The sequence below is a fragment of the Triturus cristatus genome, chromosome 10 (assembly GCF_964204655.1).
Source record: "Triturus cristatus chromosome 10, aTriCri1.1, whole genome shotgun sequence".
Taxonomy (NCBI): Eukaryota; Metazoa; Chordata; class Amphibia; order Caudata; family Salamandridae; genus Triturus; species Triturus cristatus.
The window spans coordinates 1168373062-1168395670 of record NC_140593.1 but is presented as its reverse complement, the minus strand read 5'-3'; the positions used below and the strand labels follow the sequence as shown (position 1 = coordinate 1168395670).

General features: G+C 43.9%; 1 protein-coding gene across 1 annotated transcript in view; it reads right to left on the bottom strand.

Moving 5' to 3' along the window:
• Window positions 1-392: 392 nt before the first annotated feature.
• LOC146796869 (extracellular calcium-sensing receptor-like) overlaps window positions 393-22609 on the bottom strand; it is a 143721-nt gene continuing 121504 nt past the window's right edge. Inside the window, exon 6 of the mRNA XM_085631406.1 lies at window positions 393-1324. Coding sequence (XP_085487532.1) covers window positions 393-1324 — 932 coding nt within the window. The remainder of the gene's footprint in view (window positions 1325-22609) is intronic.

Sequence of the window (22609 nt, the reverse complement as noted above, 5' to 3'; positions counted from 1 at the left end):
GTCACTATTTCACCCTCTTTAAAAAACCTAAACTATAAAACAGGACATAATGTTACTTGATACATTGGAAAGGGTACTTATGATAAACAATGGATAAAAACTTGGAAAAAATATCTGGTCCAATAGCTAAAATGAGATGTAGGCATCCGAAGTATACAGGTAGGCAATCCCAGATATGATAAGTCAGCAAAGGATATGAACTGCCAATCAACACAAAATATCTCAATTATAATCCTAGTTAAATTATATTATGAAAAACACATGAGACCTTGTGAGAAAAATATGGCCCACTTTATTAACCAATGAAGAAGGTGAAAAATTACAGCTTGCAAACTGAGGATTTTTTAATTAATCGGTATGAAGCATAACTACTAACACATCCTCCTCTACATTCAAACAATTTGTGTTTTTGTTCTACTAGGCTGTGCTGACTTTCTGACCACAAGATTCTTTGTAGCCATCTCTGGTTTTAAAAAGATGATGTAAATCTTTGGAGCAAAAATGCAAAATAGAACACCAGCACCAGAAGACAAGATAGCAAAAATCTCAGTTGCTACCAGGTATTTTCCTTTTGTGCTGAGATAGGCTGGAATAAAAGAGAGCCAGACACTCAAAAACACCAGCATGCTGAAGGTGATAAACTTGGCTTCATTGAAGGTGTCTGGCAAATTCCGGGCTAAAAATGCAATCCCAAAACTCACACATGCCAAAAATCCTGTAAAGGCCAACATGCAATAGAACATTTGTATTGAGCCCTCATTGCATTCAGCTTCAATCTTCCAATTGTTAACACTGTTGTTAAGTTCCGGGAAAGAGGGCCATGTCCACTGCCAGATAACACCAAGGCTCAGCTCTATGAAGGTGGCAGTTAGCACAATAGATAAAGAAGTCCTGTTGCCAATCCATCTCCTCAAGTTGCTATTGGGCTTGGTGGCCCTAAAGGCAATGACCACTGTGACTGTTTTTGCCATCACACAGGAAACAGCAGTTGAGAAGGATATACCAAAGATCACTTGACGGACCATGCAGGTCACTCTGCTGGGCAGACCGATGAAAACCAAGGAACAGAGGAAGCACAGCATGAGGGACACAAGGAGAATATAGCTGAGATTAAGGTTATTGGCTCGCACCACTGGAGTGTGCTGATATCTCATGAATATACACAAGATAACAGTAGCATTGAGGAAGAGAAAGACTGAGATAACAGCTAGGATTAACCCCAGGGGCTCCTTGTATGACAAAAAGTCAATCTTCTTCGGAATGCATCTGTCTTTTTCATTGCTTGACCAGTGGTCATCTGGACACATCATACATTCCAAGGAATCTGAGAAAATAGCAGATGGAATATTTTAAAAACAACTCTGTGATATGTTAGATTCCACTATTGAACAAGTACAGACATTTATCCATTACGTTTTATTGTAATGACATTTAGAAGGACTCTTTTTAGGTGTAATGAAATATTACAGATTCAGGAAATAATCCCAGTTATCATAATTCCAGGGTGAAAGTAACTCTGTATATCTGGTATTTTTGCATTAAATTTATGTTGTGCACACCATGATTAAGTGAAACAGAGACTTACTCCAAATGTTATGCTCAATGAAGGATTGCAATTACTTATATGAACATCAGTGAAGTATAGTCTATGGAGGCATTCCCTTTGAAAAAGGCACTTTGCTATTTCACTTAATATTATGTTGCTGATTTGCAGGGTTAGGCCCATTTACCTCACTAAGTAGATGAGCTGGGCCCTGCTACTGACAAGATTAAACTTACCTTATACAATCAACTTAACATGCAGTATATTCCTGTAATGTATTAGTGCATGTTGTTCATTCCCAGATATTCATCATTACCCTTATTAGCAGTTTTTTTCAGTAGCGTGGGAGATTTATCCTGTGTACATTTAATTAAACCTATTGATAAGCACCAGTAACACATCATGCCAGGATCAGTCAATGGAAATCCAATGCTCATTTCTGATAATAAAAGACAGGTAAAGTACAATGGCGAAGCAAGGCTGAAAAGCACTGCTAGCTCAAAACTTGAGCTACATTTGCCCCTCACACCAGCATGATGGCTGGAGAACAGTTGGATTTCCATGTGGCCCAGGGAGAGAATCAATAATCCTTATTAGCCATGCAGCACATATAATGCCCTTGGATGTGTTTTCCTTGTTTGCACAGGTTCTCCCCAGGCATAGATGAGCAGCAGGCCTGCGGGAATCAAACTTACTAGACTCCGGGACCTAAAGTTTCAAACAAAGCACTATCCATGCCAACAGGGCATGGAGAATCCCTGAGATTCCCCAACCACTGCCATACCCAAATGAGAGAGAGGGTGGATCCTTAGCATTCGAGCACGCATGTTTTCCACAAGTTCCAGGTGGTCATCACAATGGTAGAACAATCACCAAGATTATATCTGTTGATGCCTGCCACAATGTTAAACATTGTTAGATTGAGTGGGGCAAGGATAGGGTGGAATCCTTGGCAAAAATGACAGAGCGTACACCTAGATCTAAATTAGGTCTTACACAGAATTGGCATCCTTAGTCAATTTGAGGGCTTAATTTGCATTGCCACAATAACAGCCAATGTACATTGCCATAATAACAGCGAAAGTGGTTGTTGTCCTCAGGTATTACATACCAATTAAAGATAGCAGAAATGTGCTTATTTATTAATTAATTGTAGGCTTTTGTACGGCTCTGTAATTCCACCCTACAGTCACTTTAGTATGGTAGCTGCACAAGAGAATCATAGGGCTTTACTTAGGGGGAGTTAAGTTATAGCCACGGGGAGCAAGAGCTACTGGGCCCAATGTGATGGTTGAAGCATTTTACTTTGATGTCCCAGGGTCCGGCCTACTATGGGCTCTAATCAACTTGGCCAAGTACCTCTAAAGCACCTGACTCTCAGTGGTAGCACAGGCAAAGCAGTACCAGGCTCCTTGCGGAGGGAGGCTGATTTAAGATGAGCACACACTCACAACTCAAAATATGCAAATATGCAATACATGATTGCCCAATTGAATGCAAAGTATGTTAGACTTGGCATCTTTTGGTATGCTCCCCCTGAGTTTTTACTTTCTGCCCTCCCGGTTTTGACTCTATTTTTGCTGGGGTACTGTTTCTGTGCACTTTTCTCACTACTGATCAGTGGTAAAGTGCAAGTGCTCCTGAGGTAAATTGTGTCATGGATTTTTGTTTCCATGATTGGATATTTGATTTACTTGTTAGTCCCTTGTAAAGTGCACTGCGTGTGCCAGGACCTGTAAATCAAATGATACTAGTGGGCCTGCAGCACTGATTGTGCCACCCATGTGAGTAGCCCTAAAAAGGTAACTAAGACCTGCCAGTGCAGAGTCTGAGCGCAGTGTGTAACTTTATGTCGACTTGGCAAATGCCCCCACTTGCCAGGCCCTAAACCTTTCCTTTTCTACATGTTAGTCACCCCTAAGGCAGGCCCGAGGTACCCCTGTGGGCAGGGTGCAGTGTATGTGAAAGGTAGGACATGCCCTGGTGTGTGTGGCATGCCCTGATAGTGAATTACAGCCCATTTCGTTTTTCACTATTCCAAGGTTCCCTGTTCCCCATAGGACAGAATGGGAAGTTTGTTTATAACATCTTCTAAACATAACTGGCCCTGGGAATTAGGTAGGAAAATACAATTTAGAATGCTTGAACTCAGAATCTATAAAGATGCATCTTTTAGTGAAGGTGATTTTTACATTCTGTGTTTGAATATACCACTTTTAGAAAGTAGGTATTTTCTTGCTCAGTCATCCTGTGTGCCTCTGCTGGAATGTGGATTGCCTGTCTGGGTTTTGAATGACAGAAGGCTGGGGAGCAGGAATGGCTCCAGATAGTCTAGGCAGGTCAGGAAATGGCTGAATAGACTTGGGCTGCAATGGGGGAAGAGGGAGGAGATTTCCTTGCACCTCAAAGGGCCTGGTCTGCCTCTGACAATGCTATCTCCACCTCCTGCCAGGAAATCACACCAGAGAAGGCAGAACTGGTTCTGGCTGTGCACAAACACTCTCTGCCTAAGAGATCAAAGGATTTGGGGGTATAAATATTGGGACCCAGACCCCTGAACTTTAGAACTCTTTTGGATCAAGAAGACTGCCAAGAAGAAGAGCTGGAGAAGCTGTGAGGAGGACCTACCACTTTGCTGTGTGCTCTGCTGTGTTGGCCTGCAGTGGCTGCTTCTGTCTTGGGCAGTGAAAGGACTGGACTGAACTTTCTGTAATCAGCTTTGTGAGTTTCTCCAAGGGATTGAGGTAGAGCTTGCCCCCCTGTTTAAGAAGTCTCAGGAACAACAAAGACTTCAAGCTCTTCTGCCCACAGCACTAGGGACTGTGTGTTTTGTGCTGCAACAAAGGAAAAGCAACTCAACGACTTCTATGACGCCGCTGCCGACTCAGTGTCTTGACAGCACTGCAGAGGGCACCGCCGCAATGCCACTCCGTGACCTTGGTCTTACCGACGGCGCCTGCTGCCACCGCTGCTGCCGAGCCACTACTCGCACCACGACCTGTGGGCACCACACTCCACACCACCTCGCTTCATGGCAACGCCTTGGCACTGCAGAGGGCACAGCTGCAACACCTCACTGCGACCCTGGTCTCACCGATGTCGCCATCTGATGCCGCCACCGAGCCGTTGCTCGCACCGTGACTTGTGGGCACCCTGCGCTCCGCACCGCCTCACTTCACAATGACGCCTTGGTATCCCCGACGATGACCGCTCCATGCCAAAATTGATGCCGTTGATTGCACCCTCATCCTGCACCGCAGCCTTGGCCTACCGACGCCGGCGCCATCGACTTCAGCAACGACAACGACGCTGCTTTTACCGTGACCTGCTAGCACCGTGATGAGCACCGCCTTCATCTCGCACCGCGACCCTGGGCTCACCGACGATGCCATCTGACAACACCACCGAGCCGCTGCTCCCACGCGACCTAAGGACACCGCATGCTGCACCGCTGCACTTCACACTGCAGCACCCGACAGCTGCCGACGCCACCACTCCTGATCCCAACAGAGAGGAGATCGACCGGCAATGCGTGTGACGGTGAGGGCCCGACGACTCCTGCACCGACCTCTCGAACCGATGCCTGCGGGCACCATGTTTTCAGAAAGTCAGCAAAGAGGTCGCTGGGGCCCTGCGTTTCTAAAAGGTACTGTTTGCGGGTCTTCCCAACACCGTAGCTGGCCCGCAATGCTGAGGTCAGCCAGAACTGTTTGGATTTGTTTGCTCACAATGCTGTGATAGCCCCGGACTGAGCTATCGACATCAAGGAACTGTTTTTAAAGCTTATTTTTACAACTGTAGATTTGTAGGTACTGTATTGTGGATTGTTATCGTTTTTGGTCTTGTCTTAAAGATATATAAATATTGGCTATTTTTCCAAACTGGTGTGGTGTCCTTTTGTAGTGCTTACATTGTATTACTGTGGCTTATGTGCAAATGCTTTACACACTGCCTCAAAGATAAACATTGCTGCTCGTGCCAAGCTACTGAGGGGGTGAGCAGGGGTTATTTTAGGAGGGTAACTCCCTTATCCTGACTGGGAAGAAGGGTCCCTATTTGGACAAAGGTGCAAGCCCTTGCAACGAGAGACCCCCATTTCTAACACAGTACAATAAAATACACTTCAAAGAATATACACAGCCATCTTAAGGCATCCCTGCTAATGTTACCCAAGGCAATTCCTGTCCTAATTCCCCATCTATGGATGCATTGCTACTGAGTTCAAGTCTTAGAAGTTCAATGAGGGCTTTTATAAAAAGTTCATGGGTCCTAACCCCTGCATGTGTCAGTCAGGACAATTTCCCCCAGAGCCCAATGGCCCAGTATTTTATCTGCACTCACTTGGATGGCAGTTCAGTGTCCATGGGCTTGTGTTCCAAGCCTGACGATGAGCATAGTTGGCTGTGCGGCAGATGTTTATGGCTCCCCTCTGATTTGATGGTAACACTTCTTCACCCATGGCTGGCTTTTGGTGGCCCAGGATGCTTTTTTCAGTACAAGGAAGACCTGGCTTGGCAGTTCCCATGAGGCACAGGGTCAAGACTGATTTGCATATAGCTGGGTCTGAACAGGGGTGGCAAAGTGAGCTAAAAAACAGTGATAGATTCAACCCAGATCTGTGACTGGGGGTGAGTGTTTGAAAAATGTCAGCGCTCCATCCATCATCTCCTTCTGTTGGATGGGCTTTGGTGGCTCCCAGACTGAGGTAGGAGAAAATTGGTACCAACTCTGGAATCCCCCACCTGCTGGGAATTACAACTGCACGCTGTCCTAGGGAAATGGTCCTGATCCAGGACTCTTGCCCCCTCCTGATTTGCAGAGGGCCTTGATAGCACTCACTGAATGACGGTGTTTAGTCTTCTCATGGATCCCATCCCAGACATATGGGATTAGCAGCATCAATGAGGAATCAGCCCTATTTTGGTCTCAGTACTACCAAGAGCAACACCCCCTTCTTAATGGCAGTACGGCACAGGATCGGTGACCATTTCTCTTAGCAACTGCCCCCTTCTGGCATCATGGTGTCACACAACGCAAATGGGCAGATTATCCAATCACGACAGCAGTCTTGTATTCTCCGTGGAACCCACCTAACATACTGTTCACACAGGCAGGCAACCTGAAGAGCAGGCTGTTCTCGATAGCCCAGAATATCACACTCCACTGCTGGGATCTTCTTCACAGGACCCCTACTTGACCTTGCTCCCTACAGACAATCTCTTTTTCCCAAAATGACCCATTGGTCCTGGGCCAGGCAGAAATGGTCTTCCAGACAAATGATCTAGATTCTCTTGGGTGATGTCACCTCACCCAGCCTTGGAGACACTCAGACCCTTAATTCCAAGTCCCCGTCATAACAAGAAGAACTTCTGATGAGCTTCTGCAAACTGATGTACAGTTTCAGTTTGACAATTTGGGAGTCAGAAGCTCCCCATTTTATAATCCAGTTTCAGACACACATGATTGAAAATCTCTCTTTTTGTTTGAGTTCATTTTTTGGGGGCTAGACACTCTCAAGTGCCCACTTCTTTTTTGTGCTCTTCCTCCATGGAGTAGTCTATCACAGCAGGGCAGTTTCCAATCTTGATAGCCCCAAACACAGGTCACAGGACTGAGGAGCAGTTAACACCTGGATGTCAGGCTCAGTGATATGCTCATCAAAAGGTTTCCAAATAGCCTCAGCCTCCTTTCAGAGCAGAGACACTAAGACTTGCATCGAAAAGCCTGGCTCTCCCTTCATCCAATGTGTGCCCCACCCAGCTCTCAGGAATGTATCAATCTACTGATCTGTCCAGGGGAAATCTCTATCTCTCTTTACTAATCCATCAAGCCCTGGCCCTCCCAAAATGAAACCCAATGTCATCCATGTGTTGTGTCCATTGCAATCATGCACACTACTGTGCACACATATGCACATGTGTGTATCCTCTTATGCATTGCACCCTTGTATGGGCAGCCATGCATCCCAGAATGCCCATGCAACATTGTGCGTCACGTCCTACATGTGGTACTAGCTCACAAGCCCACATGTACATGTAACCATGTGTGCTATTTCCTAATGCATTGTACATCCTCAGAGGCACAATTAAGTCAGAATGCACAAAAGCAGCCACACCAGCTATCTTCTGATGCACTGTACCGTCTTGTAGGCACATACATACCCCAACAAGCTCATGAAACCATGTGTGCTATCTTCTGATGCACTGTATCTTCTCACATGCATGCATGTATCCCGGGGTGCATACGCAACCATGTGCAGTATTTTCTGATGCACTGTACCTTCCCACAGTCACACATAAATCTCAGCTGTGCACACTATCCAAAACATGCCAAGAGTGAGCTAAGCGCACAACTGAGACCTTTAGCAGAGTGGGCCAGGAGGCACCATTTCAGTGACACAAGTAAAAAGATCTGTTCACTCTCCCGATCACTAAAAACTAAAAACACACTACATTGAGTACCACTGAAGGGTAGCTATTTGGGCATCCCTCCCAGTGTAAGCAGGCAGAAGTCCAGGAGACAGGACTACGTCATAGCCCACACACATGATCCATGTTTGCTTAAGACCAATTTTGTTTTACCAATGATCCAGATATCACAGCAGATGGGGCACCCATGACCCGATAACATCTATCAGCATACAAGGACTGTTCCAATACAACAAGCCTGAACAAATCCCTTTTCAAGATATATCTGTAAGCCAGTTGGTTGGTTCATCACTTAAGATCATTTTGAGTCCATGTAATCACTCGGACTGGCTTTTGAATGCTTGTTATTAAAGTTCAAAGAGTTCCATACTGGATAAAGTGAGGTCACCTGAATGCCTGATTTTGCACTCTCTGTGATCCGTTGAACATGTTTCGTATACCATGGTAGGTGAGCTTGTAGAAATCAAAGTGTGTCATACCAACTCTCTGATTAGCTTCTGTGTGTTGTGGCTTTGAAAGAGCAGAGGACGCGATATACAAGATAAAACTGAGAATGGGCTCGCTTTACTTATGCATGGATCATAAGATCAAATTTGAAAATTCTGATGTATTCTTAGTTTGTGAGATATTTTTGTGTTCAACCCAGACATGCAGACAATTATAATAGGAAAGATTTGGGAACATTATAGACTTATATTCTATGATTTAGGCGTTTTGATGTTGTCAATTACGATACGACTCTTAACATATGAAAAGCAAGATATTATAGCATATGTTTCAGAATACAACTATTATTTCCTCTTTGCTCTTGTCACTGGAAGCATTTCAAGGTGGAATACCAGCAGCATGGAGGAGTCCTGATGCACCTTACAAGTGGAAAATACGAGAGACATAACCCATTCCTCAGGTTTTATGAAGTCAAGAATGAATCAGTCCTTTTATACATTGTTTTGCCAACTCCTTCCTGCGTGTTTTGCATTTTGAAAAACATAAAGTGTTCTAAGATTGTTTAAGTCACTCAGACATCAAGGAGTGTGAAGTGGCTTGCTTGCGTTCAGTCATTTGGTATGACATTCGTCAGAGTTGTTCCAGTTCTCTTACTCATTATGTAACCCAGCTTTCGATCTTGGAGAACGTGATTGTTTTCCAAATGCCCTTGCAAGTCATCTTTGCATAATATTACGCTGGATTGGTAAAATGTTAGTGTTGGAAGGTGGATTATTAGTAGGGGTAAGTATGCACCTACCACTAGCAATAAGGCCACCAGCGCAATATAACGTCCAGACAAGCTCTCAATACACTTGCCCCTGGTTTAACCTTTGGTAGCTGGCTTCGAGCAGGCAGGCTTAACTCAGGAGACAGGTATGTAAAGCATTTAAAGCACCAATACATTAAATAAGTAACACAGTGCACCCAATAACAATCAGACATCAATTTATACAAGTAGGACATCTTTAAAATGACACCAAAATGAAAAATCCAAATATAGAGAACCAGAGATAAACATTTTTAAAGATTACCCACTTTCTAGTGCTTAAAAACATATAGTGACAACTCTGGACATATGGTCATACTTGACCAGCACAAAGTCAAAGTTTGAGGCTGACTGTGATTGAGCACTAAGCTGGAGGCCCTGGTCAAAGTTTTACATTTGGACTTAAAAACGTTTCTGGAGGATTTTCTCCTGGTGCCATGCGGTTCCCTTTAGCAGGCAGTGACATCATAGGGTTGCTTCTTCGCAAGGCCCAGGTCAAATCCGGAGCTTTCAGAGGGATGAACCTGAAATCCTGACCTGGTTGCTGTTGAAGTAAGCTGGCCTGACTTTTGCTGTCATGCCGGTCATCTTATGGAACTTTTTCCAAAAGTCAAACTAAACATCTGGAACGTCTTCCTGAAGTTCCTCTTCAGGGTTTAAAGTGTCCTAAACACAAATCCAAGGGACTAGAGTCTCTGAGATTGTCCTTGGAAGTTTGGAACTATAATTCCCACTACCCACCTGGCCAAATCCTTAAAAGTTTACTGAATGCACTCCAGACTGGGGACTTCTTGAGGGAGATGGTGCAGGGAAGCTTTTTTCACCTGTTGCTTTCAGGAAGTCCAGTCCCTAATCCTTTTATAAGTAATTCTTAGGGCTGTAGTTCCAAGTGTGCAGCAGAAGCAGTCCTTCAGATTGCACTTCCAACTGCAACCCTTCGGGGATGCCAACCAGGGTTCCAGCAGGGCAGTCCTTCTTCTTGTAATATCAGGCAGCAAAACGGAATTGCTTTGCAGCTCTCGCATATTTATTCAATGATCTCATGAGAAAAGCAGGGGGGTAAGCCTGTCCAATGAGGTGCCTGTTTCCACCCAAAAACATGACTGCATCCTCCAAAGTGGTGCATAGTCTTGCCCCACAAAGCAGTGCACTTTAAAATTCAAGATGGAGAATTCCTCTCTAGGAGAGTAAGACCTGGCTAAACCAACCTACTAGTGTGGCTCATTTCCATTTCCATCCCACCCCCCCAGACCTTCTGTAAATTCCATTCCTAGACAGCCATCTGGTTGGGGGTGCAGGAAGGGGGGATAGACCTGGCTGGCATGCCTTACTTTCCTGCTTTCTTTGAAGCCCAGTTTGATTTACCTAGCCCCCTTTTGACCTGTGTTCTGCAGCTGCAGAGCTCCCCCCATCAGAAAACATCTGCTCTATGCAGGCCATAACTTAGTGTCTGTATTAGTTAATGTAAATTCAACAGTGACATGCTGTCATTTATTATTACCAATCTTTTAAGCCTTTGAATGAATGTATAGCACCTTCCTAGCAATATTTATACTTAAATAAAATATTCCAATGTTAGCCTATGGAGCTATGGGGCATATTTACAACAGAATGAATAAGCGTGGTGTTAAGCAAACATTGCTAACGCCACGCTTTTCCAGTCTGCAAATGCAGGGGTGCGCCCTATTCACAAGAATGCGACACACGCCTGTGTTTCCCCTAGTGCTGAGTTCAACTGCCTAGCATCAATGCAAGGAACCTATGCCCCATAGTGCAAGTGTGTTTGCGTTGGTGTAAAGGATTGTTAATGTGCAGGAAGTTCTCTATTCCCGCACATAAACAATCATTCATGGCATTTTGAAACTTCTATTTGTGCTACTAAATGCTCACACAGGAGTTACTAAACTTATTTTTTTGATTGTTTATGTGTGAAAGGAACACCTTCCTGCACATAACCAATCAATGGTAATTTGCTGTTCCTATGTGTGCTGCACAGTACAAGGCAGCAAACATAGAAACATGTCACTAACTTTTAACTATGCTGAGCAGCATCCAAGCTGCTGTACAACATTGGCTAAAAGACATTGGCAAAGCCACTAGTTCTCACAGGGCAGACAGAATTGGCTTTGCCAATGCATGTTATCCACTTGGAATGATGTGAGTTAAGAATGGTCGGAATATGGTAGGAATGGTAAAAATGTAAAAATGAAGAACAGAATTCGTTGCATGGGCTGAAATATTTAAGTCCAGGAACTCCCTTTTGAAGAGGTTGATCACAGGCGTGTGCTTTCTCCTGCAGAACAGAACATTCTGGGATCTCTGTATTTTTTGTTTTGGTAGTGGTGTAATTAAATATTGTGCCAGATGGTTTATGATATTGGCATACAGGTTTGTATTTATCGTTGTTCTTCTACCTATGTATGAACTTTATCTACATGATGCACCAATTTTTTTCACATGTATGGCACTATCTGAGTGCGTGTTCGTCTGTTACTTTCATACTCTTTGTACGTCCTTTTTCTCACTCCGGTTTCGTTTTCCAGTCTCCCAGAAAGGTTTAAAGGGATAGCATGGTAAGCATTCACTATGATCAAGTTGTATCATTCGCAGTTTCTTGACCAGATGATGTTTTGTATGTACATTGGGTTGCCCAACGACCCCTGGCCCACTGACTTTCTTCACAAGGTCTTTGACACTATAAACCTGTTTATCAATAACATTCTCAATACCTCACTATCAACGGCTGACATCCCCTCAGTTTAGAAATTGGCAGTGGTGAAACCCCTCCAGAAAAATCTCTTGCAGATCCTGACACACTGTCAAATTTTCACCCCATCTCACTGCTTCGAGTACTAAAGTGTTTGAAAAATCTGCCTGGAAACTTCTGATGTACTTCATCCCCAGCATTCTGGTTTTTATTTCAAATATTCTACAGAATCTGCTCTGCTGCAAGTTTCTGACACTCTAAAACTGTCCCTGAATGTGGAAAATAATGCGTCACTGATCCTATTGGTTCTCTCTGCCGCGTTCGATACCATCTCACGCTACGTACTTCTTAGAAGAATAAAGGACTGTGACCTTTCTGTGGAAATGTGGATTTTCCTGATCAGTTATGTCCCCTATCTTGGACCCCAACGATTCTATGTGCATGTCACAAGTACATGTATGTTCCCTCCAGTTCCAGTTTCCAAGACGCAAACATATGTGTGTCTACCGTCGACATGTTCTCTGTCAGATCCGCCATCAATGGGCTGGATATTCAATTCCTAAGTATGAAAAGCCACCGACTTTATATGGCTAAGGTACTCCATTTTTACAGTTCAGGCAAGTAGGCCCGATTCTTTCCTCAAAGCCTTTCCCTGCTCTCTGTCTCTGACAGTTTCAGCTTGAGCTCGCATCTGTATCCATGAACTTTGTCCTACTCCCTGTGCAGCTAACGGTGCCTGCCTCGGCCAGTTTTGCCTGCCTGCCAAGAAGCTGTATTTCACCTTCGAATTATCTATTTTGCTCTTCAGCCGATGCATTCCTGTCTAGTGATTTAGGTAAACATTTCCTTTAGCTCACAAGCAAAGGACTCAGCCTTTCCGTCCTCCTGCAAGTGATTCATAGCCCTGTTGCCATGGAAAGTTTTCTGCCCCTCGCTTCTCATATAGACACTTAGACGCTTGTACACGCACATACAGTTAGTATAGAATAGATTCTGTCCGAGAGTCCTTCCTTGTGGATAACATAGTTCTCTAAACATAGGATGTTAGATATGATTTGGGATTAGGTTGACATGACCCCCTAGACTTCTCGTCTCCACATGTAGAGCTAAATGTCAAGTCCCCTTCACCCCCTAGTTGCACGTCAATCACACGTCATGCTGCTGCGCACGCATCCATGTTAAGTATTATCGTATAGATCCACCTATGTAAGATAATCAGAGCCAATCACGTTTCTTTTTGCTCCTTATTACGCCTAGTTTCAATTACGTATCACTATGTTAATTTATCTTATCAATTGTTACGCCTTTTTGCACTTGTTTCATTGTAAATGTATGACCTATAAAAGTTACTTCTTGTCAATAAAGTATTGTACTTCACTTCCTGAACCCTCGTGGTGACGGAACCTGAAGGCCGCGACTCGAGTCGGCCATTTTGGATGGAATAAAGCCCATTTAGAAAACCTCTTATACCACGGATTCTGCCTCTTGTTATTCTGAGCTATTTTACTTTATTTTAAAGATTCCGTATGAAATTCAGTTTCGGTAAAAAGAATATTTACCACATAATGGCGCCCGAACAGGGACACTTTCTCATCTCACGCGCCGGCGGTGCGTTGCAGGCCCGGTCTCCTGCCACAGCTGGACGGACCATAAACGCGTACCAGCAGGATTTCCTGTAAGCTCCCTCCGGTCAAGCGGGGGCGACTGAGGCTGCGATCAACCCAGACGAGGCGGTGAGAAGTGCGAAGTATCCCGACCAGAGCCTAGCTGAGAGAGCAAGATCCGAGGTATACAGAAGCCCACCAGGTTTTTCGAAATCCCGATGTCCAGAGGGTCCGCTATCCGCAGTCATCGAGTCCTGTCCATTCTCTGAGGCCTTCCGTTTCAAGGAGCTACTCGGTGAGTACCATCGCCGAGGAGGCGTGTTGACGCGCACGTAGGTTGTGCCGGTCAAGACGGATTTGGGTACACAAATCCGGTCTGCACTGTTTAGCAGTGTATATGTACTGTTTAGCAGTATATCAAGTATTCCGAAGTATTCAGTTATTGTCAAGAATTCAGCGTGGTGATTAGTTAGGCAGACTGTCATCATTGTCGGTTATTGTTAAAATGTTTAATGTTCAATGTTTAAAGTGTTCAAATGTCTTGCATATTGTGGTATGAATGATTGTTCTTTGTTCACTGTTCATTATTGTGTTTTTCGTATTAAGTGAATTCAAGAGTAAGTATCAGAGCAGTTGTCAATATGCCGCTCTTCTCGAAGTTAAGACAGATTACTACCAGAAAAGGGGTGCTTGAAGAAGCAGTTCCTATTCCTCCTAGGGACACTCCAGGGCATTTTATGTACCACAAGCATGGCTTAGATGCCATATTGTTTCTTGATCTATGGGTAGATTATACCAAGGGATTACCGGAAAGTCAAAGGTGGCCCGCAGCGGGAACCTGGGATGCAGAGTGCATCATGAAAGTGGAGGAAGAGTTATGGAAAAGAAAGGTCAGACAGTCACAGAAAGACGCTGCTGAGTTATGGCGTAAAGAATCTCATAGACGTACAGAAAAAGCACGTAGACAAGAAGAGAGGAGTAAAGAAAGTTCAAATAAAGTTCAAGAAAATCTATTAATTGAGGAAGGTATCCGAGTGAAGTCAGAACAAGTAAATAGACAAAGAAATGCTCTTATGAATGGTATGTATCCCCTTCTAGCCGAAGGACTACCAAAGGCTGTTCCAGGGATGCCAAAAGACTTGCCACCCCCGTTATTTCCAATTAAGGTACATCAAAAAGGGCATCCCAGAACCGCAGAAGATGTTTTTCTTTCCTCATATCTAGACGACACAGCTCCCGAGTATGCTAACGCCACACTACATAGACCGTCTGGCGGAGGGGTTCAACGTCAGGATCAGGTATCCGACCCCGTGCAACAGCAAGTCCCGATACAAGCTTCGGCAAGCACATCTGTCCCCGCAGTCGATTCTACAGTGGTATCGACACCCATAGTTGCTGTGTCACGTTCAACGAACCCATTCACACCCGATGCCCCAGATGGGGCCACGGGAGGTGCTAGCAATACCTTTACACCACCCAGAATAAATAAACTTGTCTTTCAAGAATCAGCGCATTCACGTACACCTAAATTCGTAAGTGAACGTACGCTTAAGGAACTCCTTGTAAATTGTAGATATGACCCGGTGGTTGGTAAAGAGGACGAAATGGTCCTGGCATCATTACGCATCAGGCGAGCCGCCGAGTATTTAGCAAGGTTACCAGGAATGAGTACGCATCTAGATAACATATATCATTTTGTTCAAACAGGACGAGATCCAGGATGTATTAACAGAGCTATGGAATTCCAGAAAGTAGAGATACAGGGGGAACTGTTACGTTTCCTCATAAACTGTGTGATCAGAAATCAAGACCGTCCGGGGGTAGACCCGAATGCAATGCTTATTCTTACAAGATGGAGCCAGAATATATCAGAAGGGAGACACGATAAGCAAAATTGTATAATAGCCATGTGCCGAAAAATCCGTAGAGAAATAGAGCGTATTCATGAAGAAAGATTGGGAACAGACGAGTTCGAGCAAGATGAAGTGTCCGAATCAGGGAATTCCGCAAGACAGTCAGAGACCATAGCCTATGTAGGCAGAGGAAGATCCTGTGATAATGCTAGATGTTTTTCTGATCCCATACACTCTGTATGCCCAAGTAATAGCAGAACGTATCCGACGCCTGTAATAAACCTGAAGTCTCCTGAACATTTGTTTCAAGTCGCAGATAAAATACTACGAGAACGAAGGGGTTACCACCTCCTCGATTCCATGGATGAGCAAGAATTAGCCAGATCAGCTGTTCACTGGATTGACAGTCCTGAAAAATACGGTGATGAGACCGTAGCACACACGTTTTTTAATCTCAGTGCAGACGAACAACGTTTAGCTGGAATCTATATGATTCAGCAACTCCTTATATTATATAAGAGCCAACATGCTGACCCTGGTCCTTTACCTGATATATTAACGGAACTACTCACGAACAGATGGAGAGGTTCTAGTAACAAGCTAATTAAAGAGATATTAGTGTCACGTAAACAGTATGTCCTTTTTGTAAATCCGGATTCTCTCTCGCTGCCCCACAGAGAAAGAACGCCGTACTATATGGATAGACAAAATCCTTTACGAGAAGTGCACCCAATAAAAGGCGAAGACAATGAGTTTCACCGTGTATTTGTTTACACACCCATATCAAAAATGGAATTATTAGAAATGAAGAAAGTAGTACCTAGTCATGACAAAGACCCAGCGGGTTTCCACCGAGAAATTAAAGACATGTTACTAATGGGAGAGTACACCTTTCCTGATATTATGACGATATTAAAGGTGCTTTTGCCTGCTGGCATCTATGAAAAACTGAAAGAAAAAGAGTGGGAAGTGGGAGACCAAAAGATAGACTGGACAGCATTAGCAGAGGAAGAAAGGGCCCGAACTGCAGGTTCAGGGCTCGGGGATAAAGTTAAACTGTTACCAGGTTTACTAGTACAGGTACTGCCACGTCTATTAACTACAAAAAAGGAAGATTGGGGTGCAATCACAGCCTGCAAACAAAAGCAAGATGAAGACACAAGCGATTATTATGCTCGATTTGAAAAATGTTTTGGTATAAACAGTGGTATAAAAGCAAGTAGTGACTCATATCCACATTTATTTGTGACAAAATTAGTGGAAAATGCATTGCCTCCAGTGAAGAATAGAATATTGAAATTCGAGAGTACCTGGCAAAGTAACACTCCGTCACAAATGCTACAAATGTTACAGTATCATCACAATAGAATTAGGGATGAACAAGAACACGAGCATAGACGCATGAAGGATACAAAAATGAAAATGCTAGTTTCTCAGACAGTACCAGCAGAGGGTCACAAAAAGGGTGTGACACATTCTGGTGATTCTGCAGCTCCTGTAAAAGGAACCTGCAATTACTGTAAGCAACTAGGCCATTATGTACACGATTGTCCAGTCCTGAAACGTAATATAGCTACAGGTATTGCAAAAGAGAGACCACGATTAGTTAGACAAGATCAGAATGAACAAGGAGCTATGCAGCATGGACAGTCCATGCCAGTTCAGCAACAGTCCATGCCAGTTCAGCAACAGTCCATGCCAGCCTCACAGCAGCCCATACAGTTTGTGCCAGCTGCACCACCGTTGCCTGCTACTGCCACACAAACCACAACACGACAAATGTATCAGACTGCACAATATGAATATCCTGAGTATCAGCGTTACGCATGAACAAGCCTAGAGAGGGAAGTTGACTTACCGCTCATCGAGATTCCTGTAGACCAAGAAGGACCGTATGTACATAGTGAATTGTTAGGTCAAGATAGAAAATTCTTACTCGATACAGGGGCAAGTCGAACAACTATAAAACGTAGTGAAGTTCCAGGGGCACCCCTCTCAGGCTCTCAAAATGTTTCCCTTGGTTTTTCAGGAAAACCTATTGTTAATGAAGTATCACAGCCTCTCCCACTTACGATAGGACCTTTGACACGAACTACAGATTTATTGCTTACTAAATCATGCCCAGAAAATCTGTTAGGAATTAAAACTCTGAAAGCACTAGGAGCCATAATATGTTGTTCTCCGGAAGGAGTAAGGTTGTTTCTACGTGATTTTAAAGGTCACTATGTGTCTAGGGACATGGATCCCCGACTACAGACTTTACCAGTACATCTATGGGCACAAGGCCCTACGGATGTTGGCTGCATGAACATTACACCATACCGAGTCACATTGAAAGCAGGAGTGGTACTACCACGAATGCGACAATACAAGTTACCGCATGATGCTGTAGTGGCTTTGCTGAAAATCATTGATGAGCTAATTGCCCAGGGAGTAGTTGTAGAAACAGACTCCAATGTATGTAATTCACCGATAATTCCGATTCTTAAACGAACTGATCCTACTGCCCCACCAGTATACCGATTGGTTATTGATTTGCGTGAACTAAACAAGTGCATTGTACCACAATTTCCTGTGGTCCCTGATATATCATCATTATTGACAGCAATTGATTCCGAAGCAACATTCTTTACTGTAATTGATCTCAAGAATGCCTTTTTCAGCGTCCCAATAGATCCGGAAAGCCAATATTTGTTCGGATTCAGTTTAAATGGGCGCAGCTTTAAATTCTCACGCGCTCCCCAAGGATTCACAGAAAGCCCCAGCATCTACAGCCAAGCACTGAAACGAGAACTTGACAGTATCCACATGCCAGTCAATACTGCACTGCTTCAATATGTCGATGATCTGCTGATCACCGCGAGAAGCGAACCTGAATGTGAAAAGGCTTCTCTGACAGTTTTACATTTTCTAGCCGACAAGGGGCACAAGGTGTCTCCTTCTAAGCTGCAATTCTGTGTCCAGCGAGTTATTTATCTTGGTCACTCGCTGTCCAAGGAGGGAAGGCAGCTTACACCAGATCGCATCCAGTTAATTGCTAACATGTCAATACCCCAGACACAGAAGGAAGTGCGGGCTTTTATAGGCCTCACTTCATATTGTAGGCAGTGGATCCCTCAGTACGCATTTCTAGCAAAACCACTCATTCAGCTAACCACACAGGAGGCAGCCACATCGACTGTTCTCCCTTGGACTCAGGAACATACACAAGCTTTTGAAAGCCTAAAGGAAGCTTTATGTCAAGCACCTGTTTTAGCAACACCATGTTATAGCAAACATTTTACACTCTTTGTTACAGAACGTGAAGGTACTGCCTTGTCAGTACTCACTCAGGATCAAGCAGGATCACGCAAGCCATGTGCTTATTTTTCCAGTACATTAGATCCCGTAGCTCAGGCTTTGCCTGCATGCCTGAAATCAGTGGCGGCGACAGCTTTAGCAATCAGACAAAGCGATGCCATAGTATTAGGACATCCATTGACAGTACAAGTACCACATGCAGTAGAGGTTCTTGTGAACCGAACACAAACACAACACTTGACCATAGCAAGACTTACCGGTTATGAACTGACATTGTTTCAACCACACATAGAGATCCGACGGTGTAATACATTGAATCCTGCTACACTATTACCTGTAATTGGAACAGACCCACTAGCTCATGATTGTGTTGAAATCATTGAAATAAAGACGAAACCTAGACAAGACTTGACAGACGTTCCATTGTTAGATCCAGACCTGACGTTGTATGTAGACGGATCGTGCATGAGAACAAGTACAGGAGATTTAGTGGCCGCGTATGCAGTCACAACAGACACTGAAGTTATTGAGACAAATTGTATAGATACTTTGTCAGCCCAAGCAGCAGAACTTATTGCTCTAACACAAGCCTGTATTCAAGCCACAAATAAGAAAGTTAATGTATACACTGACTCACGTTATGCATTCGGAGTTGTACACGACTTCGGCGTACTGTGGCGAGAGAGAGGTTATTTAACCTCCCATGGTGCCCACATTCAGCACGGACCCCTCATTCATGCCTTGTTAGACGCAATACATCTACCCACTGCTATATCGATTATGAAATGTAAAGCACACACGAAGGTTACTGATATCATTTCTCAAGGCAATGATTTAGCTGACAGAACAGCTAAACAGACTGCTCAGAATCGCACATTAGACATGACAAAGCCAATAGTTCAGACACCAACACAGTGTATGACAATTAAGGATCCCGCACTTGACGTAATTGACATACAGACACATGCTACTGCAGAAGAATTAAAGAAATGGACTGAACTAGGAGGGATCCAGACAGATCAGGGATGGATGACGAAGGAGAAATCTGTATGGTTTCTTCCTGACTCTATGGTCCAAGCCATTATAGCTACAATTCACAGCCCGGCGCATTTAGGAGAAAAAGCTATGCTAGATAGTATTCAACACATTTGGTTCAATAAACATTTACGAGCAGCAGCTAAACAAAAGGTCCGTACCTGTATGATATGTTGTCAGTTCAACCCGGGAAAAAGTGTTCCCGTAGAACAGGGTGGATTCCAGACTCGTGATCATCCTTTTGAAGTGCTCCAAATGGATTATATCCAGATGGAACGATGTCGAGGATTCAAATATGTTCTTGTAGTTGTCTGCGCTCTCTCCCGATGGACTGAGGCGTACCCAGTATCAGATTACACGGCCCCGACTACTGCCAAACAGTTAGTTCGAGAATTCTTCCCACGGTACGGGCTACCACGTGTTGTATATTCAGATAACGGCCAGCCTTTCTCATCCGAATTAATGAAACATGTCTCACTTTTGTTGGGATATCAGTGGAAGTTCCACTGTGTCCGACACCCCGAGGCAGCAGGTCTCGTGGAACGACATAATCAAATTTTGAAAATCAGATTGTCTAAAATATGTAAGGAGAAAGGTGTTGACTGGATAGTAGCCTTACCAGTTGCACTATTTTACATAAGAATGGTAGCACACTCTCGAACAGGGCTATCCCCGTATGAGGTGATCTTCGGAAGGCCACCAAATATGTGGGGGACGCCTGTACCACGTAAAATAACTGATGTTAATTGTAATATGCTGACAGATTACCTGGCTTCCTTGATGTCTGCACTACAATCTTGTCGTTCACAGGTAGCTGCAGCTTTTCCTGACAACACTGAGGTGAAACCCCATGACGTTGCTCCGGGGGATCTGGTGTTTGTGAGGAATTTCGATCGGAAAACCCAATTGGAGCCCAGGTGGAAAACACCGAAGCTAGTCCTGCTGACCACAAGAACAGCCGTGAAAGTGGAGGGCCGCAAAGGATGGATACATTCCAGCCATGTTAAAAAATTTCATGGACTATCCTCGGATATAGACACTGTGCCCTGCACTCCCTCACAGACTGATTCAAAACTTCCCTTTGTTGAAAGGAATGACTCTCAGAACTATAAATTAAAACTTAGGCCCAAACAGTCGAGCAATTTGATTGTTTAAGTCCTCTCCAAGGTGAAGCGGTTGAATTGTCTCTGACATGTATCCCTTGGACCTGAGTAGAGAAAATACCAGAGAAATGTTGAAACGACAGGCGTATTGTAAATCACTGCGTAGCTACTGTGTGAGGACATTATTAATTCTGTTTTTATTGAGTGTTTTAATAATCATTACGAGTGTGATTTTGCACATATATCATCCTATTTCTAGACATGTTTATAATATTACTGCTGAACATTCTTTTAGTGACCTACCGCCACATGAATTATCTTATAGACTTGCGCTGCGCAATAACACCTTCATTAGTATGTTACATCATTCCCATCAGACTAGTAATGCCACCAATTGTTGGGTGTGTGGCCGACTCCCTCCCTATCAGAATAACAAAGGAGTTCTGCCTTTCTTTCCACATCCGTTCACACACAATGGCTCCTGTGGAGCATGGTTTAGTTTACTAAATTCCATAGACCCAGACACAGCAGTTTATCAACAACATTGGATATGGGGAAATCTGAATCTAGTTTTATTCAAAGTCTGTCACCCTAATAAGGAGGGTCACCCCAGTAGAACAGGAACTGATTTAGAAAATGAAGTGTATAAATTAGGTAATTTTACGCCTAACCTCATGATTTTGAACGTCAAATCCGAAGTTGAATTAATTCTGCCCACTATGTCAGTGTTTCCAGTTAAGGGTGAATTATGTGTGAGAAAAGTTGGTTCCATACACATGGGCCATAGCAAATGCGTTACTACAGTAGAATATAGTGATCAAGGGAAATCTTCATTTAGAACTTCTCGCCATTCTTACTTTATATGTGGTCAGACGGCATATATGCGTCTGCCTCTAGATTGGGATGGTACCTGTTACATAGCATTCCTTTTGCCACCTGTTTTCCTAGCTCCCCCTGATTATTATCGAAATGTTCATTTAGTACACAAAAGAGAGCGTAGAGATCTCCCAGTTGCCGATTATACTGAGACAGCATGGGACAAGTATGTAGATTTCAATAAAGGTATCTTTCCCTATATAGGTACAATATCAAATAGTAAGCTGATACGCAGACTCACCAAGACTCTTGAAGCTGTAGTAAACGAGACTATAGCCGCCCTAGGCAATCTGACAGAGGAACAATCAGTGATGAGAATTGTTGTTCTCCAGAATCGTCTTGTCCTTGACGTCATCCTGGCCGATAGGGGCGGAGCTTGCAGGGTCATCGGATCCAGCTGCTGCATATTCATACCAGAAAATTCGCCATCTGTATATAAAGCTATAACACGCCTTCATAAGATTGTAAGCCAGATACACGAGAATCCAGGCACTTGGACGTGGTCCGGGTGGTTTTGGAGTGTGATATCAGCCTGGGGATGGAGAGTTCTATCCTTCCTAGGTATTGGCCTTCTTATGCTCTTCAGTTGTTGTTTATGCCTGCAATGTGGACCAGCGATTTGTGGTCTGTGTGCCACATCATGCATTCCATATCAAAGTTCTCGTTCAAAATGCCGGAAAAAGAAGGAAGAAGAAATGATGCTCCATGAGCAAATCGATGGAATAATGAAGATTGATATCTCTTGAAGGGCAAGTAGGGGACAAGGAGGGAATGTGGAAATGTGGATTTTCCTGATCAGTTATGTCCCCTATCTTGGACCCCAACGATTCTATGTGCATGTCACAAGTACATGTATGTTCCCTCCAGTTCCAGTTTCCAAGACGCAAACATATGTGTGTCTACCG